This window comes from Polistes fuscatus, unplaced genomic scaffold (genome assembly GCF_010416935.1).
Source record: "Polistes fuscatus isolate 324 unplaced genomic scaffold, CU_Pfus_HIC Scaffold7, whole genome shotgun sequence".
In the NCBI taxonomy this organism is placed as follows: Eukaryota; Metazoa; Arthropoda; class Insecta; order Hymenoptera; family Vespidae; genus Polistes; species Polistes fuscatus.
This window is the reverse complement of record NW_025113151.1, coordinates 2473931-2500499: the sequence shown is the minus strand read 5'-3', so window position 1 is coordinate 2500499 and position 26569 is coordinate 2473931. Positions and strand designations below refer to the sequence as shown.

Genomic DNA, 26569 nt, shown 5'->3' with positions numbered 1-26569 from the left:
AAGTTAAATGCCGTTGAGTCGACTCCTTGAAAGATTTAAAAGGATATAATTAGATCGAGATTCGTTCGCGTAAATTTTATTTCGTGGCTTTATTTGGGGTGGGTGGATGTTTTAAAACTGTCAAGTTAGAAGCGTGAGAAAGATTGAATGAGATACTTCAGAAAGGTTTTTTCTTTGTCTTCTTTTTTTTCGGTATAGAATTTTATGAAATTGAGAGAGTGTAAAGTGTCCGGTTAACATGATCGTTTTCATCATAAGCATAAAATGCGTAAAAATACGCAACCCTTCCGTCGAACTTTGATTCTTAGGTTTTGGGATATTTTCTTTTCCTTATTCGTAATTTTAATACCGGAACATTTACAATTCTATTAGGATAATTTTACAATTAAATAATAATATATTTGAAACACGCACGTGTTGAATAATACGATACAAATTAGGGTTAGAAAATTAATCCTGTACGAAAAATATTTTATTAATTATTATAATTTTTGCATCACGTTGTAATTAAGAGAATGGGTTGAAAAGTTTTGTATTTGTTTCTTTTTTAAAAATCTTACGTTAAAAAATAAAAAAAAGTTAGTTTTTTTTTTAAATTCATCCACGTATATAAAAATCACGTTAACAAAATTTTGTGTTACAAGATGCTCGAGATTGATTTTTACTTTTTTTCTCACTATATTGGCGCCACGAAGATGTTACTTACCCTAATCCGGGTCCCATAATAGATTCCCATTTGAAAAAACAACATATACTCCGTGTCCCACTTAAAAGCAAATTCGAGTTTCTTTTTTTCTTTTTTAAAGAGAAAAGGAGGGATTAATTATCGACTTATTTTAATCTTAACTAAAAAAAAGTCCCAAACAAGCGAAAAACTTTATCTCAAAGGATCCGAAAGTTTCTCGGAAAGAAACCTTACCTGACGGGTGTATTAAAAATTCTTTTCTTTTTTTATCCTTCCTCGTATTCCGATGAAACACCATGATGGATTTAGGAAAGAAAATAAAATGATCTCGTTTCTAGTAAGATTTGACCGAAAGGACCTGGACAAACCTGGCACCTTCGAGGAGCTCGTGTAGGTTTTAAAAAGAAGGTTTCCGACAAAAAGGTTTTCAAACGTATTGGCGAAAGAACCGATGAAAGAAAGAAAAAAAAGAAGAAGGTTCATATTTTAAATGATAAATATCAAATGAATTTATTTCTAAAGAAAATAATAAAGAAAAAGTCGTATATTTTCTAACAAGTTTCAGTATCTTCGAACGAATCTTCGAAATAAAAAAAAACTATAAACTCGCATTTAGAAAAAAGTAATTCAACATTTGTTGTTCAAAAATACTTTCAAATTTATTGTATCGCAAATATAAATAATATATATATTTTTTTTTGAAATAAAAAAACTATAACTCGCATTTAGAAAAAAGTAATTCAACATTTGTTGTTAAAAAATACTTTCAAATTTATTGTATCGCAAATATAAATAAATTCTCGTTCACTGGGATGACTTTCGTGGAAAATTCGAACGAAATTCTATCATCCAGTTGATTCTTAAACGATTACTACCACCCTTACCATCAAACTTCCCTAACCCTTCCTCTTACCACCCTAACATTTGGAACCCACAATTTTCAATCATCGTTTATCCGATCGGACCTTTCTTTTTTTCTATTTTTTATTTTTCTTCTTGCCCAAAACTTTCCCCCCATTGCGCCAATATTTTCCTCTTTTCTATAAATACATCGAAATGGAAGGGTAAGAAAAAGAAGAAAAAAAAAACTTAACAGGATATCAAAAGAACCAAAAAGACCGAGAGTATACCGATAAGAGAAGAAATTGAAAGGGACGACGACAAAAAAAAAAAAAATAGAATAGGAAAAGAATCTGTCACTTGGATAAAGAATAAGAACGAGTTTGAAGGGAGGAGGGGGGAAGAAAAACGTGGAAAGGGTTACACGTATGTGTATATACGTGTGTCTACGTACATAAAATAACCGTAAACAGTTCAATGTATGTATGTGTATGTATGTGTGTGTGTGTGTATTAGTATCAAAAAATAATTCGTGCATAAAGACGATCTCGTAAGATCACCTTTAACTCCTCTCACACAATACCAAATGAAAGAATGAAAGATAAAACGTAAGAAAGAGAGAGAGAGAGAGAGAAAGAAAATAGAACGAATGGTAGATAAATAAGACGGAGATAGAAAATGATAGAGAAAGAGTAGGTAAAAAGTATTTCTCACGTAAGGTTCTCGCACGAAGGGTTGGTAGGAACGCCATTCGGGAATCCCAAATTCGATTTTCGCTTCGATATACTTCCTGAATGGATACTCGGCCTTAGAAAAAAGTAAGATAGAGAGAAAAAAAAAGTGAATGAAAGTAAGAGAGAGAGAGATAGAGAGAGAGTAGAAGTAGAAGAAGAAGAAGAAGAAGAAGAAGAAGAAGAAGGTTCTACGTTAGGAAGAAGTTTTTCATCTGAGATTGGAAAACGTCTGGGATTACGTAAAAAAAGGGCTAAGTCGGATTGCGTATCGGCCAGATGGCAAACGGTCTGCAGCGCCCCCATAAAGCCAAACTCGCCAACCCCTTTTCTATCTTCCTCTCTCTCTTTCTTTCTTTTTTTCCTTCTCTCTCTCTCTCTCTCTTTCATTCGTTCTATCTTTATTCCCGTATATACATATACACTTCTATCATTTTATTTTTCTCTCTCTCTTTCTTTACGTGTGTGTGTGTGCAGATACAACACCATAAGAGAAACATTTTAGGGCATTACGACGCGTACGAGAAGTATAGAAAAGAATTTTTCTCGTACAGGTATTGGTAACTGGTTGGTTTGTGTATCAGTGATATGGAACAAGATAGAATCACATACTCTAACACACATAGTGGATTAATGTAACACGGGTTGTATTTCGAAAAGGGTGGAGTCGTCCTTTCATCTTCCACGGTCAATGCTTCCTTCTTTTTACCTGTATATACCTATAGATATATATATATACAGTTACATATTATAACTTCTTTTCACTTTAATTCTACTTTCTTACCTTGATATAAGGATACGTTAGAACTTTAAACGAAACAAACAAAATGATATATCGGATTGGTGAACGAAAAGTTCCTTCGTATATTAATGATAATGTTATATTTATATTTATATTTGTATTTTATATTAAATTCCTTTTTATTCGAATTGTTTGAAAACGTTTTCCTATGTTCTTTTTTTTATTATTATTATTAATTAATCCATGCGAACAAGTATTGACACCCAGGTTGGATTATTGTTAACAGAGTTATGGGATTTTAAAAGGTAACAATAAAATACGAAGATACTTTACCCTCCTCCCTCTGCCCTTCGATTCAACATTTGATTGATTGTTTATTTATAATATCGACATATTAATAAATATTCTATTAATATTTGTAATAATATATTATATTTAATGTTATACGCAATTGGTGTTGTCACAAATTCTGATTCTAAATATAACAAGTGTATATTTAAACATTATTAATAACAAACTAATCTTAATTCTTGTTTAAGTTCCTTCGATTGAATATTTTCTACGATAAAAGATAATTGCGTTACGATCTGCTATATAATTTATCTAATACCTTAATATACTTATTATCTTTTATAAGAACTTCCGAAAAAAAGGGGGATGGTTAGAATGTTCCTTTTTCTTCTTATAGTCTTCTATTTTATTCTTAGCCCTTTGGTAAGGTAATATCGATCGCAAGTCATCGATATCCGATTTGTAAGCATCATCCTTTCCTTCTTTCCTTCGTGTTTTCTTATTTCATTCTTTTTTCCTTTTTTACCTTCCAACTGTTATATTTACTGGGATGCACTTTAAAGGTGAAAAAAAAAGAAAAGATTTTCATACGGCAGGGAACACAGGTTCATCGTGACGATGCAATATACACTGAAATGCGGCATACGGTGTAATATCTTTTCAAGTTTGCTTCCCGTAAACCAGATGTCCGATTTTACCCTGTCTCTTACGATTTATTCTGTATCCTCTTCATTCAAACATTTAACACTTTCACGACCACCGGTCTTTAAATCATTATTATTAAATTCTACTTCGTATAGACAATTTTTTTTTCAAATTTCAAACACGGTACCACGGTCTCTTATTAATTTAATAAATGTATGTGTGTCGGCTAGCATGAGAATATAAAATGTCTATAATAATTTATTTCACATTATAAAATATATTCATTCTTGCGCATATATTTATAAATAAAATGGCAATATTAAAGATATTCAAAATCAAAGTTAATTCATACACATATTTAAGATTCAAAACCGGATACTACAAAATCCTATTAATTAAACAAACCTGTTTACTAATACAACAATATAAAACAAAAATATTGCATTATTATAATAATTTAATATAAAATTAAAACAAAATGAATTACTACGAATATTGATAGAAACGCCAAAATAATGGGATGAATAATAAAATACTGTTATGGTCATGATTTCTATTATGCAGTAAAATTACCTTTAATATACGTATTCAAATAAAAATACAATATGTTTAAACATATGTAGTGGGATGGGGAGGTCAAGGAAAGTGTTAAAATGAGTTTAAAGATGCATGCTAGTAGGTAAGGATAATGCGAAACAAACGAAGCGTGGCAGATTATTCTCAATGGTTGAAAACGCAGTCGACCTAGATTCCTGCAAGATCATCTCTCTCTCTCTCTCTTTCTGTCTCTCTCTCTCTCTTTCTCTCTTTCTCTATTTCTCTTTCTCTCTTTCTCTTCCCCTTATTACCCACCCTCATCTTTTAGAATATCACGCTTTAAAGGCGCTTCGTCGTCTCTAATTACACGGAAACCGGTAGAGATACGGAAGGTAGATAAGAAATTAACGTGTTTCCATTCGTAATAGGACGTTGTTATAATAGGTAACGCCATGCATTTATTTCGCTAACTCGGCACAAATTCCGAGCGTAAGTTCGACGATAACCTAGGCTCCTAAACGTAATGGGGTAATATCGTAACGAAGATATCTTTTAGATTCATCTTATATATATATATTAAATAGAGACATTAGATTGTTGTATTTTTATTTATTTTATTTATCTCTTAATTTGAGGAATATTGTATCTCCCGTTTGTTTGTTTCTTTTTTGTTCTAATGCAATCTCAATATTATTCTTAAATTATCTGAATATATAAAAAATAATATCAAATATATCTAAAAATATTGGTATTATGTATAAGTACTTATGAGTTATAAAAAAGTATTATATACAACCAAATCCATATACAGAGCCATATAAGAGGTTGTAAATTAAAATTAAAATAATTATTTTTATTTATTTATTTATTTAATAATATTTTATTGACCCTAGAGCCTAGGCTCCCTAAAGGCCATTAATTACAATATAGTACAATGTAATGTATAGATAAAACAAAACAAAAATTAAAATTATGTAATTATTATTAAACTTATCATTATATTAGTAGTAACGCACAGTAAGTAGATAAATGTAAAAAGGAAATAGTAAATAATAAATAAAAGTATAATAGTTCTATAATGGTAGTATAGTAGTATTGGTTCAAAGCAATAAACATATGGTTTAAAAAAAAAAAAATTATTATATATAAATATTAAATAAATATAAAACTATCAAATATATATCTAAAAATCCAATACACAGTTAAACTCGTGCAATTTCCTTAAAATCTATTATATTTAAATCAAGAAAAAATAAAAGAAATAAAAAAAAAAAAAGACAGAAAAACTGAATTCCAACAAGCACAAACTCATTATATAATTATTTTTCTCAAACAAATAATACATACTTGTTACGGATGAGTATCTTCTTTAGTTACGGTACTAAGGTAAAGTTATTGCCCAAAGGAAAGGTGCAAAACTGACGAATACGAATACGAAGACGAAGACTAAGACGAAGACAAGGAGAAGAGTTGCCTGAAGCAAACTGCATCGGTACTGCAATATACGAAGAGAACTCTCGCATCTTTCTCGTATGCAGATGTTACGAGGCCCTAGAGGGATATGTGTTCCTCCTTCTCGATCCCAGTATCCACCTTCACTTTCTTCTTCTTCTTCTTCTTCTTCTTCCTCTTCCCAGCATCCTCCTGTCGGTCCATAAAAAAAAACAAAAGATAAAAGAATGGAAAAGATAAAAGGAAGGAAGGAAAAGAAGAATCATCAACATTCGTTCGGACCTCCCGCACGCTCATCTTCTCGCAGTTTTATTGGCTTAACTTCACTATTTTACAGGCAATAGTGGATTAAGAGGATTAAAGGGAATCGTCCATGGGTTCACTCTCTCTCTCTCTCTCTCTATCTATCTCTCTATTTCATTCTCTTACTCTATAGAGACATAAAGTTAGTGAGATACGAGGATTACCCTTCTTCTAACGAGGGACCGCTTGGAGACTCCAAGTACTCCACTGCGAGTTTCGATAAAAAGTCGATTTACACCGATGCGAGCCCGCATACTTTCAACATATCCCAGATCCTCTCTCTCTCTTGCTCTCTCTCTGTCTTTATTTCTATCTTTTTCTTTCTTCCTTACTATTTTCTACTCTTTCACACTATTCCCTTACCTTTCGTTCTCTTTAACCGTCTCAACTATTCTTGTTTAAAGATTATCACCTATGCGATACTTTTCTGTAAAGATTTTCAATCCCTACAGACTCAAAAATTTATACTTTTTTTTTTTGATATATTAAAATTATTTATTATATTAGATTATAATTTAATCCTTAATCAACAACGTGGGTGTTTCAATCTAACAATAAGCTATTGCTATGTTTGAATAAATTTTATGTTTAATTTAATCTTATTTCTTTTTTTTGTTTATTAATAACAAAATAAAATTGTTGAATAATATTCTAGAGATTTTAAGGAATATTCATGAATTTTGTCAGATTTTTTTTTTAAAATAACGATAAAATTGATTAAACTTATTTAAAACTGTGTTATATAATAAGACTCGTGATTTTATTATAATTAAAACAATTGATTGAGTAAATAATATATTTTGTTTATAGTATTATATCGATCATTTTATATTACATACAAATTTTTATCACATTCGACGAGAATTTAATTTCTTTGAATATTAAAATTAAACAAAAACAATGAAATAAATCGTTTAATTCATTTAAACAGGTCACATATTTTCTTCATCGTCTTTCTATCAAATACTATGCTTACAAGCTCTCTTGTCCCGTGTACACCAAAAGTATCAGGTTAACGCGCATCTTTTTGAGACTACCCCTGAATACGAGCCTCTCTTCTTCCTTTTTTTTTCTTCTATACAGATTAAAGCATATGGCGTTTACTATCTCATCAAAAGTAGACCCGTGGAAACCAAATTTAAAAATAATGTTCTATTGAGATCATACTTACATACATCAACAATTTTGATTAAAATTATTCCAAAAATATGACAGGCATATATATATTTAAATATTATTGAATTATTTAAATATTATTTATAACCTCTTTCTTCTGTTATATCTATATCTAATAAGATACATCATACTGATGACTAAACACGGCTTCGTGATAATCCTGTTAACAGTCTATAGCTGATTTCCCTTCCAAATCATTTTAATACACACACACACTGATATATTCTAGCAGAGGTCAGGTGACCCAAGTCTTTTTATCATCTTGACCCAGTTTAGTATAACCCAGAGAAGCAGATTAGACACGTAAATACTTAGTTACTTACTTACTTACTTACTTACTTACTTATTTCTTACTTACTAACTCACGTATCTTTTCTAATCTAACTCTGTCACGTCAAAATGTTATATTACATTCGAACATTAGAATTCACCATCTTTGGTTTATCTCCTATCATTTACTTCTCACCCACCTATAATACTTAATATCTTGGTTTATACTTAGTAGAAGTTTCTTAAGTACTTTTCTACTTAGATTTACCTTGACTCGTTAAGCCAGTATTTCTCTTCTTGACCATTAATTTACGATGTATCACGCGTCCGAGTGAAGTTTAATGCTCACAACGCTTCGTAGAGTTTTACGAGCACGACGTTACACGGTTCCGACAATTTCAAACGAAATTGAGAACGCGTTATACTATATACCACCCGTCAATGTGTTAGTGTTGTAATATGAACAATGAATTTTTCTTCTTTTATCGACTACGATGGAATTTTAATGACCACGTTCGTTCTATCATCGATTAAAATTTAATATATATGTTTCATATGAAAAGTTTTCGAAATTTTATCAATAAAATATTCATCTTCTATTATAATTTTCGTATTAAGCAATTATGCGTATCCTATAATTTTAGACATTTGTCTTTTTATTTTGTCAACGAAATAATTCAATCTTATCTTATATTCAACATTTGTCATATTTAAGTATAAATAATATTTCATGTAATATTAACGTAGATTTGCGATTTGAGACAAATGTTTAGAAATGAAGAATGAAATGTTTTTTATTTAAAAAGAAAACAAATCTCTTCTATTACTTTGATGTGAGTTGATAATACGTAATTTATGATCTAGATAAAAAAGAAAAAAGAAAAAATCAAATAAAAGTAAGAGAAAAAAAAAATATAGCATAGTTCCGATGGAATTTGCTTGGGCATCTACACAGTAATGGGGTCCCGTGTGATCGAACCATGGACCGGCTGTTGTTCCCCCACTTTCGTGTCTGAGAACTTTACCCCCACCACCTTACACAAAGTCACCGGCGGGTCGTGAGTTTCCCCCACTTAGTTCCACCATCCCCCCCCCACTTTAGTTTCCCGTTCAGTGGCGGGAGTCATCAGTCGCTGTTGTATTCTCAGTCTGTCACCGACCGCGTAAGGGTTCGGTTCGTCTTAAAAATAAATCTGTCTAATATAATATATCGAACGTCTAGTAACCAAATACAAAGTTTTGTTTGTAATCATTTTCGCGAGTGTATCGACAACGAATATTAAATATAAAGAGAGAAAAAAAAGATAATAAAAAAAGGTATAGTAAAAAAGTGAAGAACAAAATATTCGTGTAGACGATCGTGTGACGACTGATGAAGAAAAGAACGAAATAACACGTGCCTGATTAATATCCATCGAAAGTTCCTGTGTATATTTTCATAAATTAAATATAAGATATAACAGTAATAATAATAATAATAATAATAATAGCCTGGGATTTGAATGAATTTAATTGGCTGTGAAAAAAATAAGAATTTAGTTTCGTGATTTATAAGTGGGTAACAAAAGTCGTGAGAAAATTAGAGATTGATATAAATTAAACGATCTATATCGAAGTGGAACGAATTGACGTCCCTTAGATCGAACGTTTTACTTTTTTTGTTTCCCTCCGTCTCTGTTTCCCCGTTTTTCTTTTAACTTGGATAGAAAACGGATACGAGAAATGTCCCACGCCGTCCGATCCGCTTTAGTTTAGTCACGGACCATCGTGCGGAAATCAGAACCATTGAGAAAAAGAGAATAGTGGTGATGATGATTATGGTGATGACGACGATGATGATAGTGTTGGTGTAATCGTTTATCGATTCTATTGGACAAGAAAAAGAAAAAGAAGAAGTAAACAAGTTTCGGAAAGAAAAGTGCTCAATTATTTTGATTTTTATTTACTACGACAACGGTTTTTAATCCTGTTTTTTTTTCCTTTTATTCTGAAAATATTCGAAAGAATAATCCTCGAAGTATTTAAATATTTAATTATTTAAAAAGAAAAAAAAGAAAACATTTTATTTTTTTTATTTTCATTTGTATCGCGTGTGTATAAAGAAAAAAAAAATTTGCATACAAAACGCACATATAAAATCCCATACCACAGTATCCCCCCTTTTATAAAATTTGCAACCGAAAAACTAAAGGAATAATAAGAAAGTGTTGTGATGTGCTCGTAGTACCGTTGACGAAGCGTGGTTTAATTTTGGTACAACATGCGTGTCCTTCTTCTTCTTCCTCTTCATCTTCATCTTCAAAAACTTCTTAAACTTCTTCTTAACGTGAAATAACGGTGGCGTTGTGTTGTGGTAGCGTGGTAATGGTGATATGGTGATGTTGGTGAAAAAAAATAGTAAGTAGCACCTTTGTAACACGAGTTGTGCCATCCATCGACGTCGCGTGGCTTTTCCTTTGAAGTTTTCTCTTTTTTTTATATATATATATTCAAACGAAGGAAAGAAAAAAAAATTCTACGTTAATCTTTTCAAAAGCAACATCGTGCGCGTATGTTCCACGAACCAATCATCGAAACGAAAAAATAACTCGAAAGCCAAAAATAAAATCGAATAATAAATAAATAATAAAAAAATAAAGAGAAAATTGAGAACTGAACTAAACGATACGATATTAAGAGAAAAAGAAAACGAGTGGTGGGGGCAAAAATTAAGGAAAGAACAAATCGATGAACACAAATTTTTGCGGACAACCACTACCACCCCCCTTCAAACAATCGTTCATGGGATATATTAATAATGACGATAATTTATTCGTTGTAATCATTTTCTTAGACCATTTTTCATTACGTATGAAAGTGAACGGTGAAAGATCAGCTCGATGTGCGATCCCACGGCTTTATTGGATCTAGTGCCGAGCGAAGGATTACTCAAGAGGCCCTCCATGGATTACAACGAGTATACCTACTGCTACGGTGGTGGTCGAGGTGGGTGGTATTTCTCTCTCTCTTCCATTTCTTCACTACTATCCGACCACAACTTCAACGAGACCGTATTCTCTTTTTTCTTTTTTTTTTACGTCCCTTCTATCTATGCCCTATCTAACCCCCTACGACCTACATTTTTATATTCTTTTTTTTCTTGTTTGAATGCAATCTAATTATTCCATCGTTGTATTCGATCATTATTCGATTTTAAAACCCTTTTTCCTTGCAATTTCCATTTCTCGAATGATCAGTTGCTAAGAGTAACTATAGTAATTGAATTTTGATCGTGTAATACTTTACAACATATTCTTTTACAACGAAAAGGAATGGAAAAAACGTACGTTTTTCGTATCGTTGATTGTTTAGTTTAATTATCACTTATTATTTTTCTTAATCATATTTTAAATGATATGTGTATATGATTAATCGATCATAATTTTTAACACGCGTTTGTTTTTTTATATTAATTATATTATATTTATAATATTAATATAGTGTTTGTTTTTATATAATATAACCCTTCATCAATAACGTGAATCTTTTAAATCTTTATTCCACTTAACTATGTTTATTTTTAATACGAAATTGTAAATAACGAAATAAACTATTAAATAATAATCTTGAAAATTCTAATGAATTTTGTCATCCAAGACAACGTTAATAAAATTCACCACCTTTACCGACGGAGATAATTAAAACGAATAAAAATTGTTTATAAAATAATCGTCGTTGACATACACAAAGAAGAAAAAAATATTTTAACGCAGAACTATTATGTCACAGTTATTATCAAATTAAATAGTAAAATCGTATGGAAATTAAACGGTAATAAATTCGAACTTCCTTTAAGTTTTTTTTGTTTTGTTTTATTATTTAAAGAAATGAGGAAATGGAAGAGAGAAAGAGAAAGGAAGAAAGAAGAAGAAGAAGAAAAAAGGTAAAAAGGAAAATGAAGGAGGGATTACATCCCTCTCGGTTTGATATCACGGTTTAGAACGTATATACATTATAGCACCGAGCGTATTTGTCAGAGCTGACATTTCGAAATCACACACAGGGTGAAACTTTTTACATGAAGGGGGTGAAGAAGAGGGTGGTGGCAAACTCTCGTCGGTATTCTACTACTACTATTACCACTACTATTACTACTACGGTGGAAATGGAAATGGAGAACGATTTTCGGGGGTTTGAATTTTAAAGGGAGGTGAAAGGGAAATGTTAGGGAATAAAAAAAAAAAAGGGAAAGGAAGAAAGTGTCGTTAGAGTTATAAGAAATATAAACGCATCGACGAAATATTATCCATTATAGTCGTTACCCCCTCCACCCACCCACCGTCTACGTTGCATTACATTATATGTGTTCTATGAATTATTATTTAGTATTTTTTCTTTTTTTTTTAGAAGTTAATGCAGTGTAAAATTGAATGAAAATTTTATCGGATATTGGAAAACGTGAAATAATTAAATGCAACGAATTTTTACACCGAGTACATTACTTCTAATTTATGAATTATTTATATTTGTTCGTTTTTTTTCTTTTTTTAGAAACTAATGTAATGAAAGAATGAATGACATTTTTTTATAGAAAACTAGGAAACGTAAATAATTAAATACAAGGAATACCTTACTAGCCAATTATCATTGCTCCTAATCCATAAATTATTATTTAATATTTTATTTTATTAACTAATGTGTAATATAAGAACGCGATTGAAAGCAAGATTAATACTAGAAATGGTATTAATTATAAATAAAAACATAAAATATTTGTATAGCACGCAAATTAAGATAATAACCCGTCTATTCCACTTTCGATCTTATATTTTATTCTCAATCGAATAGAGATAATTAGTTACGCATAAATAAATCAATATGAACAAATAAATAAACTAACCGGTAAAAACTTAAATAACCGTATGGAAATAAACGAGAACGCGAGAACCGGTGCTATAAATCGACAACTACTAGTCGGAGATCCGCGATTATAAATTAAACGAAATCGAATGCATTGGAAAATTTCACCATAGAAAAGCAACCACCATATTCTTTCTTCTTCTTCTTCTTCTTCTTCGTAACGAATCAATCGTGAAAAATAAAATACGCGCACTTTCACCGTCGAATAAACGAAATAGATATAAAAAATAATAAAAAAAAAATAAAAAATAAAAAAGTATAGAATAATAGTAGTTACATAAAAAAAAATAAAAAAAAGAAAAAACCTCCCTCCCTCCCCACGCGGTTATTATTCTTACGTTAACTTTATTCTACTTCTCGATCTTTTCTTTTTCTTTTTTTTCTATTTTCTTTTTCTCTTCTTACTTCTGCAGAGTTTCCTTACGGGATAGAAAGAAAATTCTTCTCTACGTGTAAGATTGGATCCTCGCGCGACGTGTCGAGGGAGGCGAGAGATTTAACGTTTTCCTTCCTACAGGAAGAAGCAAGAAGGAAAGAAAGAAAGAAAAAAAAAACCATGAAAAGAAAAAGATAGCACGATACCACCAGTCCTTCTACCCCTCTTCTTCTTCCATCTCTTCTTCTTCTTCTTCCTCTTCTTCTTCTTCTTCTTCTTCTTACCGATCTCAACGTCGCGATAAAGGATTTATTTTAGGGAAGAAAATCGATCGTTCGGAAAGGAACACTTTCCCCACCCCACCCCCTATCCTCCCCCTTTCCATAGAAAGAGGGTGAGAAAGACGAGAAAAAGTACTGATAGTGGTAGTAGTATTACAGTACTATACTTACTACTATAGTGGTAGTTATTATGGTGGTAGTAGTTGTAGAAAAAGGTATAGGATCGAAACGTGTAAGAGGACGATGAGTGCTCCTGTTGGAAAAGAAAAGAAACGGTAAAAGAGGAAGAAGTGAAGAGGCACTTGGTTGCATTACCACGTTGCTCGCGTATTTATCACTCTGACATTTCCAAATGTCGCACGGTTTATCAGGTAACTCCCTGTGGTAACCTTAAGGCTCGTTCGCACGCACGTACCACGCACCACGCACAAACACATGCACACACATATATATGGGAGACTTCTTTCGGTAGGATTTTACCCGTTTGATAAACTCTCATCTCTATTTCATCTCATTTCATCTCATCTCGTATCATATCATCTCATCTCCGTTAGATTTTCATTTCGTTTCATATCGCCCTTCATTTTTCGATCGAATGTTATTTTACAAATTTCTATTTATTTTTCTTTTTCTTTTTGAAGTTATACTTCTTTTGGCGCGTTTCGGAAAATGTAATGGGAGTGGATTTTTTTCCGAGCGTCTGTAAAAACGACACCATGAAGTTTGTCGGTATTTATGACGCGCGGCAAAACGATTTCAAGTTTACCGCATGAAGTTGTCTTCTCTTCCTTCTTTCCATTTTTTCTCTCAAGCGAGTCACCCATCCAAGTACTAATCGTACTCAGCGCTGCTTGACTTAAATGATCGAGCGGGAAACAATGCTATCACAGCGCCATGGCCGTTGACGCATAAACTAATTCGATATATCTCCCTTATATTTAGTATGGACTGATATCTATATTTTGATATTTTCTTTTTCTTTTTTTATTCTTTCTTATATATATATAATAATAATAATTATTTATTTTTTTAAGTTATTTTTCTTCTTTGAAGTTTTTTTTTGAAGTTATTTTTGAGATTATTGAGGTTATATTCGTTTTGGTACGCAAAAGAAGTATAACTTCTTACGTGCGTACATAAATACACACACCAGTTTTTTTTTTTATTTATACTAATAAGGAATATTTGAATAAATGCAACAACAAAATATTTGTTTGTATTCAAGATATATTGTTGAGACATTTTAATAAATATTTTTCTCTATCGTGTTCTTTATCCTAGGTATTAAGACTGTATTTAAAATATATTGTTAAGGAAGTATAAGGAAACCGTAACACTGTATAAATACCTGGGTAACTTATTAGGTATCAGATTATCTGATTCTGTCCGGAGATATAGAAAACCACTTAAATCCTTCCTGACCCTTTTCTGGTACTTAACAACGCTCAGGTACAAAAAGGACCTCAGGTAAATTAGCGGAACAAATCCGACAGATTTTCAACGGTACTTTTTTTCTTTTTTTTTAAGCTAGGAGATTACATTTGTATAAATAACTATACTAATGACCCAAAATATTACTACAATGTTGTGATACCTCGAAAAATCTGATCTTTTAAATATACAAATATATCCAAATACTATTTTGTATTTATCCAAAATAGTTTTACCAAAAATATCTGACGCAGTATCAATCGACGCAGTTGAATAATTTATTCTCGTTATTTTTGAATTAATATAATACTAAAAAAAAAAAATATTGATAAATTATTGTACATTAATTTCACAATGACAATTATTATTTAAAATAAATCCATCAATTATTACATATATATATAAAATATAATTAAGGAATAATTCTTATGATCTTTGAACCTTTAACAGAATCGTGAAATTATTCGCCAATATAGTAACTTAAACGTTCACAAATTTCCTTCCCTTTTAACTAAAGATCGTTGAAAAGGAGTTGCTAGTAATGTGGTTCAGGTTTAGTTTCTATCCAAAATCAAAGCAGAAGTCGAGAAAGTGCTTCCTTTCTGAACCTCCTCCTCCTCCTCCCCTTCTTCCTCCTCCTCCCCTTCCTCCTTCTCCTCTTTCTCTTTCACCATCCCTTCTCGCAACGTAGCTCATTAAACTTATTCACTTTAACTACATTCAAGTTTCGAGATAGGTGCCCCTCAATGCACCAGTCAGTCCTACGTGCCTGAATTGCATCGTAACGATCCTTCGAAACGACCGGGAGATACCAAACCCCACAACCACCCCCCTTTCACTCTCTCTCTCTCTCTCTCTCTCTCTCTCTTTCGTTCTATCTTCCTCTCTTCTTCTCTTCTTGCACACCCCTTCCGGTTTCCGGTGCGCCACAAATTTTCGCACTCCTCCTTCACCGTCTTTTCCGCGAGAATTGCAAATAGGATAGGCGTTCGTTCGTTCGTTCGTTCAATCGATCATTTGTTTCTAATCCTGAAGATCAAACTTTTAACTCTTGTAGAAACTTATGATTTAAATTACTTGCGTCTTATTAGCTTTATTAAAGTATCAAGTATAATTGTATCGTCAAATTTCATACTTGTTTTTAGATATTTGTGTTCTAGTGATTATAGTATCGTTATTGTACTTCAATTATGGTTAGATTGTTTATAATATAATTTTATTCTTTTGATTGAAAGTAGAAGAAATCTTGTGTCATATTTGAAATACGAACAGTTTTAAATGATCGTTTATTATTAATTTTATAAATTTAACTTATCAGTTGAATTTCGTGTTGTTATAGGACAATCATCATAATCCTAACTAAACTATTGCAGTAATAAGAAAGTAAAATAGGACAAAAATTAGTCTTATTAGTTCTATTTGTTTTTTAAGGTGTCAAATATAATCGTAACATCAAATTTAACACTTGTTTAAGGTATTTAATTTGGTATATTTGATAGAAAAAAATGTATTCGTATTTAGAATCCAAAAACGGTAAAATAATCATTCAAAATTGATAAATAATATCTAAATGGGTCTAAAATGGTAAAATAATAAATTCAATAATAATATTTTTATACACGAGATAATATAAAAATTCTATCATAAGGGTTATTAAAATTGATATTAAAAAAAAACCTAGTATAAATTAACGAGATAATAGATATCTTTAATACCTCATTATTTATTTTCTATTGAAATATTAAAATGTTGACTAAAGAAAACATATTAAAATAAAATATGTATAAATAATGAATTAAATAAAAATAAGATATTACTATGGCACGAGTCCTGTAAGACGGTCTGTTTAATATTTTTATACACGAGATAATATAAAGATTCTATCATAAGGGTTATTAAAATTGATATTAAAAAAAAAACCTAGTATAAATTAACGAGATAATAAATAGATATCTTTAATACCTCATTATTTATTTTCTATTGAAATATTAAAATGTTGACTAAAGAAAACATATTAAAATAAAATATGTATAAATAATGAATTAAATAAAAATAAGATATTACTATGGCACGAGTCCTGTAAGACGGTGTGTTACACGTACTATAGTATAGTTAGAAGTTACTCGTAATAACCCCCCACAGCGGATACCTATTACCGCCTCCGACGTTAAAATACCAATATAACGAGGGCAGCCTTCTTGAATTACGCGGCAGGCTGGTCTATCGAGATTAACGTCTCGTAATAACAACCGGACGAAGGATAAGGTACGGGGAACGCTTCGAGGGAAGAAACGATCGGAACACCAACCAACCAACCAACCAACAACCAACCAACCAAACTACTTGTACTATACTATCCTTAATACTTCAATAAGAAAGACAGAGATCATAAGAAAAAGAGAGAGAGAGAGGTTAAATGATAGAACAAAGTTTCCCTGAGTTTTTCTTTTTTTTATTACCAAAGACAGGTATTTTTAATACAATTTTTACGTGGCCCCACTTTCATGTAAAAAAAATATATATATATATTTTTATATATTATATTATGGGATAATTTTAATATTCGATCAAATATTTGAAATTATATTTATTGAAATTATAATTATAATTTATTATAAAAAATTATACAAATATTTGAAATTATATTTATTGAAATTATAATTATTGAAATTATTAATTAATAAATTAATAAATAAATAAAATAATAATAATAAAATAAATTAATAAATAAAGAACATTATTTGAAAATAGATTTTATCTAACTCAATAAATTATACATTTCAATATAAATTTATATCATTATTAACGATGATAATAATAATTATAAGTAACAAAGAGATTTTCTCTAATTTCTTAATTTTGAGAAATTTTTCTTAATTTTTTCTATCATTTGTTTGTTCTTTAATTTTTCTTTAATTTGTTTGTTCTGATAATCCGCATTATTTATTTTTTTACTGCTTATCAAAGTTTGGCAAATGCGATAGTATAAAATGAAACATACCAAAGAAGAAAGAGAAAGAGAGAGATAGAGTAACAGACTAAGTGAGTGAGTGAGTGAGAGAGAGAAACGAATCAAATGAGTAAGAGAAAGAGAGTAAAAGAGAGAGAGAGAGAAATAGATCCAGACTAGCATAAGTGAAAGTGAAAGAAGAACAGAGAGAGATAAACTAAGAGGGGGAAAGAAGAAAAGGAAGACTTAGAGACTCAGAAGGAGAGAGAGAGAGAGAAAGAGAACAACGTACCTTCGATTCTCATTAGAGGCACGTGCGTGGTTATCGGTTGCTCGTCTATGTCGATCTATAAACCAGCTCTCTGGAATCTAATTGCTGGTGAACTTGGCTTAGGATCGAAGACTTTACTCTTCTCTCTCTTCCTCTCTTCCTTCCTCTCTTTCTCTCTCTTTCTTTGTCTATGTATCTATCTATCTATTTGATTTACCCCCCTATTTTCTTCCCTTTTTCATCTTCTACTATACCTTCTTACCCTTCTTCTTACATATCTTTCTCTTTCTTTCTCTCTTTCTTTCTCTTTCTGTCTCCTTCTGTCTCTTTTCTTTTGTTCCTCTTGGTGTATTGTTACGTTGAAAAAACTACGAGGAAGCAATTAATTTTCATCGATCGAGTTCAATCGTGTGTGAATTAATGACATTCTATTTAAAAATTATTGTCAATTAGAGATTATGAGCTGATGAAAATATTGAAAATTATGATGTTGATTTGATAATTGAATAAGTGTTTTAATATTAATTTGTAGGGGTGGTTTGAAAATAATCAAATTAGAAAATATAATTTAAAAATATGTATAATATTAATATATGAATATATAGAACTGGGTGGGTTTATGGTTATTTTATATTGAAATGAAATATTTAGGAAAATATATAAAAAACAAAAAAAACGAATTATAGTCTGCTGCTTTAAATGAAAAACACAGCTGGCGTGACATAAACGCTTCTTTCGTTTTAAACAAATATCAAATATAATTAAAAACATATTAAAATATAATTCTAAAATATATAAATCCAACACACGCAACACACACACACACATATATAAAAGAGCACGCTAGGTTAGATACTATTTTTGTATCATAATTTGTTTTTAATATTTTATTAAATGTAACATAAACACCATTCTCTTACATGCGTTATCAAACACAATCAACACTTTCAATATAAAATAATATTCAAAATATTCATATCTCGACGAGATTAATAACCGAAGAGAATTTTGATTTATTAAAACAAAATTTCGTCGTTCAAAAATTTACTACGATAAAATTCATTAGAAAAATATAATATATAATAAATATATATTTTATAAATATATATATTTATATTTAACTTATATATTTAATATATATTTATAAATATATTAAATAATAATAATTATATTAAATATATATTTTATAAATATATATTCATATATATATTTAATAAATATTTAAATTTAATAAAATATATATTTTTTTTTGTTAATTGCGCAAATACCAAAGCCCCCCTCCCCCCACCTCCCTCATACAGTTAACTAATTTATTTCGTTGGCTTGTTCTCTCGTTAATTCGGTAAAAGTTACCGATCGTTCAAACTAGTATTAGCTTTAGCTACTGTCGAATCGTCCTTTTCATTAACGATAGCAGCAAAAGAAGAAGAATAAGAATAAGAAGAAGAAGAAGAAGGAGAAGAAGGAAGTAAAAAGAAAATGGAGGAAAGAGAATTGAAAGAGAAACACCATGGAAACGTGCAACACGAGAAATCCCAGTTCGAAAGTTCAGATCTCTCACTTCCTCTCATTCTCTCTCATTTTCTTTCTCATTCTATCCTTTCGACTGCTTCCCCCTCTCTCCCCCCTTTCCCTTATTTTATCCTCCGCGTTCTGTAAATCACTCAGTTCTCTTTTCTTTACGTAGGTGAACTCTAACGACTTCGCCTTCTCGCGTTGAGGGTCTTTAATTAATAGTTCGAACTCGCTTCTCTTGGATCTTATTTCACCCGATTCGAACCAGGGAACACACACACACACACATACATACAATCCTACGCACGTGCACGCATACACATACGCAATTATGTGAGATAGAATGCCACGTTGATCCTAAAAGAAGAAGAAAAAGAAGAAATGGTAGTCCCATAGAAAATAAAAAAAAAAAATAAGAAATTAGAAAAGAAGAGTAGGGAAGGGGAAGGGGAAGGAAGAGGGGTTAAACGAACGATCGCTATCGTTCATTAATTACACCGATTAACGAACGTGCTAGTCAAAGTAAGTAAAAAAAAAAAATCGTAGTCTGGAATCGTTCGAGGACTCGTTAACGCCTCTTCTTCTTCTTCTTCTTCTTCTTCTTTTACCTTTATTTTCTTTTCTTTCTCCTTACTATCTTTATCCTTCTTCTCTTTATCGTTCGCGCTTACTCGTTGAACTAATTAATTCCACGCGAAGGTTTACTGTTCTGTCGTTCTGTTAAAGCTAGGCTAACCGATGTTCCCGATCGCAGATTTTCCAATTACCAATGTCGATTTACCGGTGCGATTATCGGTTTGTCCGGGTGTCCAACTCGTTTACTATACGTGGAATAAAAAAAGGATAACCACAAAAAATACAAAAAGTTGATTAGAAATGAAAGGAAAGGAATAAACGTGGGAGAAAAAGAGGGGATGGTGATAGACCAATTGGAATCAAAGTTCTGTCTTGATTATGGTTTACAATCAAAATATTCGAAGTAATTTAAAATACAAAAAGAAACGCGAATGAAATTTAGGAGGAAGGGGATGAGGGAAAATAAGATCTCTTCGATGGAAAAAAAAAAAGAAAATTCATTGCATTACGTGACTTAGATTTGTGTTATCATAAATTTATATTCAACGAGTATTGTTCTACCGTATTAATCGTGCTTATCGTTCTAATTTATTTAGGTTGAACAATTATAAAACTATTCGCGTTTAAGTCGTGTTTTCTTTCTTTTCTTTTCTTTTTTTTATTTTTTATTAAAGGCACAAAAGAAATGAGTAAAACTTGTCGATTATTTTTCGCATGATATTCTTTCTACGTTCGCGTACAATTAGTATGAATAATAATTTAATTATTATTAATAAATAATTAATCCTAATTATTGTGTCTCTCAATGTACACTTTGTAAATATTTTTATCTTGTAAAGATTTACTTCAGTGGATTTAGATTTTTGTAAAATCCAGAATTATTTATAAATACAATTATCTCGATCATTGTTTTGTAATTTTCTTAATTTTATTGACGTATCGATAGAAACAATAACCAATAGGGATGATTTCTTTATACGAAAAAAGAAGTTGAAAAAAGTGTTAAAATATATTTGTTAGTTACTGTATCTTATACTAATCTCTTTCTATACCTTTTGATTTTTTTTATTCGTATTGGTATAGTTTCTTTCAACGTGTTTCGTAGGCGATTATTTCTAAGGTCGTTAATTACGTTAACTGTCAGAGAAACCGAGCATGATCGCGTGCGACGTCTAGTTAACACGCCTACGTATACACGTCCGTCGATACTAATTAATTCACGGCGAGTCTTGTTCGCCAGCAGGTACTTATCTCTCCGTATACGTGTACGTGTGCGTAGGTGTGTAGCTGTGTGTTCATTTTGGTTGATCAAATTAAACCAAATATATCCGTGAAATCTGTCAAAGCAAAGATTTCTAGATCAAAACGTTGACGTTAAATGAGATTAAAGGTTCCTTAGATATTTCAATAGAATTAGATAATGGATTGAGAAATAATAATCATACGATACTTCCGGTTGTTCAACGTAGAAAGCGTATTCTAATTATAGAAATAACGTGGGAAGAAGAATGATCAGTTAATTGATATAAAAGTTTATTGTACGAAGATAAAAAAAATTGTTAGATTCAAAAATTTTGATTGATCATATGCGGTAACGATAAGATCTATATAAATTAGGTTGAGTAATATTGAGAATAATTTATTCGATAGTTAATCGGTGTGTAACTATTGATTCATTTTTTTTTTTATTAATTAATGTAAAATATAAACTGTTGACGTATATAAACAGGTTGAATAGTTAAGCTATGAAACACGAAGTATTATTAGATTGATAAAATTGTTCTTTAGAAATGAAAAGAAATATTAATGGTTGAATTGTAATTCTATTGTTAATTTAAAAAAAGTAATACTATTATTTTTGTACAATTCGTATGAAATTTTGTACAATCGATCAGTGTACAATTTTTAGCGTGAACCATTTGTTAACCCAAATTTTGCATAAATATCTTAAAAACCAATTATAAGAAATTTTATTCTAATACGACAAGATTATAAATGAATATTTTTAAAATAACAATATTAAAAATAATAGATTAATAAATATAATTGTATATATACATATCTTTCCATACCTAACCTACAAAATACGTCAAATATACCGTTTAACAATAAACTAATCACAATCATCATCGTTTTACTAATATTTCGTTCCTCGTCGTATAAACGTTAAAAATAAATAAAAAAAAATAAAAAACAACAGAAAAAATCGACACTTATAATCTCTAAAAAAAAAAAACGAAAAAAGAAAAAAAATAAATAAATAAAACAAAATCAGTTTTCATTCGTCGCGTATCACTGTACGTCACTATTTTGTTTTTCTTTCTTTTTATTATTGCGTATCAACGAAAATTAAAATACTCTTTTTTTTTTCTTTTTTATTTTTCGTATGAAGCAACACGTAACACCCCCGCACGTACTCGATTTGCGCGCATTTAACACGTCGAACACTCGGCGTGTTGTGCACCTTGCCAAAAACAGGACACCTCGGGGCATCGATTATTATTATCCCGGCCCCGATATCCGCCGGTATCTTTCACGCTCGCGTATCTTCCTCACCTATACAAGTGTATTCCTTTATACTATACTATATATACCGCCACCCATACTATACTATACTAAACTCCTTCATCCACACTTTTATTTCTTTTTTTTATTCTTTTTCGTTCAGTACGAGCTCCTTCTGCCGACCATCTGTCTCTTCTTCGAAAGAGAAGTTTATACCAAATGAACACCGTCTCTTGGTAAAACGCTAAGGTAACATTTTACCAGACTTGCTTTCTCTTTCCAACACACACACACATATACATATACACATATATATAAATTACAACTTATCCAAACTCATTCGTACAGATACGTCAAAAGGAATCATATTAACACGCATATAAACGAATCATTCATATATACTAACCAATTTTGCACTTGCAATATTCACACACATACATTGTACACACATATACACATATATATGTGTATGTATGCACACGTGTGTATACTTGCGAGATTGTTTTATTATTACCTTTTTCATTCTTTCCTAATGTTTTCACTTTTTTCTTCTTGTTCGTTCTTTATTTTAATATTTTTCTTTTTTTTTTGTATTCAAGTTGCCTTCCTTTAAAGTTTTTTTCGATCCCCGTCATGCGTGTCGTCCCTTTGTTGATCCCGTTGAATGTTCTTTTCTTTTGTTAATATACCTTTCGTAATAGCCACTTTACTCATCCTTTTTCGGGTGTTCTCGTCATACACGTGAGATACTTTCCCCGACCATATTCGTGAACGTGTATTATTTGACTATAAGAGAAAAAAAAAAAAAGGAAAAAGGAGAGATAAAACAACTGGTATTAAAATCGTTCGCCATATTTTACTCCGAAATTATTATTCCCTACGTGTCATTTTACTTTTTCTTTCGACATATTTGTCTTTTGGATATTTTCTAAAATTTATTTTTGTTTTTCTTCTCTCTCGTATATTAGATGATAAATATAAATAATAATTAACAATTTGTATTAAGCTGTTTGAGAATTTGATTAACTTTAGGAAAAATAATTATGTAATTATTATCAAAATTTCAAAACTAAATCGTTCATTAATTATAGAATTTTATCGATAATATTAAACATTACAATTAAAGTCAAAAATTATATACTATACAAACAAATGTTAAATTTATACATATATATATATCTTTTTACTTTTATCATTTTCATCCTGAGTATCTTTATTTTCTCCCTAGGAAGTATCTCGAAAAATTCTAATGGGAAACGAATTAAGTCCTTTCTCATCTTTCTTTTACCTCTTTTAGCTCTTCTCGTCCTTTCCCCGTATTAAAAAAAAAGAGAATGAGGGAAAGGCAAAAAAAGAAAAAAAAGAAAATATTAACAAAAAAACAAAACAAAAAAGAAAAAAAAAGAAAAAGCAAGAAAAAAAGGAAAAAGAAAAATAGTTGGATAAAGTGACGTAGAAAATTTCCACTTTCCACTTTGTTCGTGGATGGAAAAACGAGATAAGTGGAAATGGGAAGAAAAAGGAGAATGAAAATGAGGAGACGTAGAAAGGATGAGTGGGGGAAAGGGACTGTAGTACGAGACAGTAGGTAGTGGAGTGGGGGAAGAGGGTGGGGGAAGAAGGGATGAAAGTGGTATATACATAACGCGCGGTTTAAGGTGTCCGAGCATTTCCGCGGCTATTCCAGAGACATAATGAGCAGAGAAGAAAAAAACTACGACCCCATATCCTTTTTTCCAACCCTTTCCGTTTTCTTGTAAAATATCTACGAGAGAAAGAGTCCCTACCCCCCCCGCGCCACCCCTCACGTGAAAGCAGCCACACACGTGTGTTCGACCTTTCGTGAGAATAAGGTAAAACACGTTCGTAATCTAGCTTCACACATATTTTTGCCCTTTATTTTACTCTTTCTTTTCTAACCCTTTTCATTTTCTTGCCCTAAGTGCAGTAACGTACATGTATATGCATACGTACGTGTATATGCCTAGAAAATGTAACTGTGAAAAGAAGTTAGTATAGTAGGAGAACAAAAATATAAGAATAAAATAAAATAAAAGTGTAGTTAGATAGAGGAATTAGAAAAAGAGAGAGAGAGAGAGAGGAAAAATAGAAAAAAAAAATTAGGAAAAGTAAAAAGAAAGATCTGCCGTTTCTTTCTCACCCTTCTACTTGGCCCTTTCCATCTAACCAACCAACTACAAACCTTCTCACCCCCCCCACTCCTCGTCCTACGTTTCTCATACTCTCATTTCTCTCTCCCCGGGCTTCCAATTAAAACCGTTTCACCCCTTGCACGAATTACTCTCTCTCACTCTCTCTTTCCCTTCGACCCTTTTTCTCACTCGCTAGTACAACTACCACCCCTGTTTCAGGGGTAATTTTTCAAGATTTTTCCTTGAATGCTTGCGAGTAGCATACGACGGGTTTAAGAGAGAAAGGGAAAAAGAAAATAGAAAAGAATGAGAGGGTGTGGGATAAGAGGAGGTAGGTGGATGGGGGACAGGGGAGGAGGGAGCAGGTGGGAGGTCGAGGGTTGGTTACTCGAGAGATCTTCTTCTTTCTCAGTGACGAAAATTTCCTAACAAGACGTAACGTTGTGATTCGCTTGGAAACGAAGTAACCGGCCAAGTAGCATAAGTTAAGTGACTACAAGTAAGCCTCCTCTTCTTTTTCTTCGTAGTAGTAGTAGTAGTAATAATGGTAATAATAAAAAGACAGTAAGAAAAAGGGTTTGAAAATTATTCTTGAAGTAACGTGATCAAGACAGCAGAAAAATGTTTTCGTTTTTTGATACAAAATCTTACTAAGTGACTCGTTAGATTCTAAGGATAATAAAAATTTAGACTAATATTTATTATTGCTCGTTTAAACATAATAATATTTATACGTAAACATTTTTAAAAATAACTAAACAACGCTTTTCTTCTTTTAAATGTTTTTTTTTAAATTATCATTTATATGTATTATTATTTATTTTATCAGAACAATAATTTATTCGTGATTAAATTAACTCGTTGCAATAAAAGAAAAATAGAAATTAATTATTATCTTATTTCAATATATTATCTTTGAATCAATTTTTAATAGGAATAATTACATGATTACTTAATCATTTATTTAAAATTGTAATAATTAATAAGAATAATATTCTTTCTATTATTTATCTATCTCAAATACACAATTTTAACTTATCAGTTCAAACTTACTATGCATCCAATTGATTGGACACGAACGGAACTAAACATAATAGCAATATACTTACTTCAAAAACGAGGCCCGATTCAATTACATTAAATTGCAAAACTACAAGCTAACTTGATAATAGTCTATTACCACTTAACCTTCTACATATTTCGAGGAAAACCTTAAAATATCATAGTAAATTGCACTTTCGCGTTCATACCTACCTGATATATTCTATTATGTGATTCTTACTACAAGAGTTAGTATATAAGGGTTCTACGTAGTATGAAAATGATTTTTCCGAAAATTCAAGCACGGGTTCTACGAGTAATTTCGGGTTCGGTGATGCTAGAAACTGGATGATGATAGTAGAAGAGAAATCTGCAAAAAAAAGAAAAAGAGCAAAAGAGGGGTAGGGTGAAGGGAAAAGGAAGCTGAATATACATAAACTTAACCCTTCATCGGCCAGTGTTGATCTTTCATGGCCAATATCATATTTGAATATCATAATTTTATTTTAAATTAAAATTGTTAATAATAAATTATATTGTATATAAGACAATATTTTTTATATATTCGTACGTTCACGAAATAATTTTTACTTTTCATACTGTGCATGCAAGAAAAAATGGAGGGAAAAGATTTTATATCTCTGTTATATTTTTAATTATCGAATCTAACCTAAAATAAATATCAAATATGATAACAGCGTTGACAAATTTTCTTAAATTTTTTTTAAAACAATTAACATTTTACCCGAGTCTTGATTCAACAATTCTAAAAATAAAGACCCTAAAGAATATTAGTAAATTTTGAATCATAATTTTGTTAAACAACAATAACATTGAAATAACCCACCCACGATGAAAGTTAGGTTAGTAAAATCTACTTTACCGACGGAACAGTAGGA

The 26569-nt window shown here is 30.8% G+C and overlaps 1 protein-coding gene across 9 annotated transcripts in view; it reads left to right on the top strand.

Moving 5' to 3' along the window:
* Positions 1-26569, top strand: part of LOC122524367 (teneurin-m) — a 735394-nt gene that overhangs the window by 667994 nt on the left and 40831 nt on the right. The window contains exon 1 of one of the 9 annotated variants that reach the window (XM_043646588.1): positions 9747-10657. The exons of the other annotated variants lie outside the window; for them this stretch is intronic. Within the exon in view, the coding sequence (XP_043502523.1) occupies positions 10552-10657 (106 nt within the window). The 5' untranslated portion in view covers positions 9747-10551. Of the gene's footprint in view, positions 1-9746; positions 10658-26569 lie in introns of those variants that run through there. 9 annotated transcript variants of the gene reach the window in all.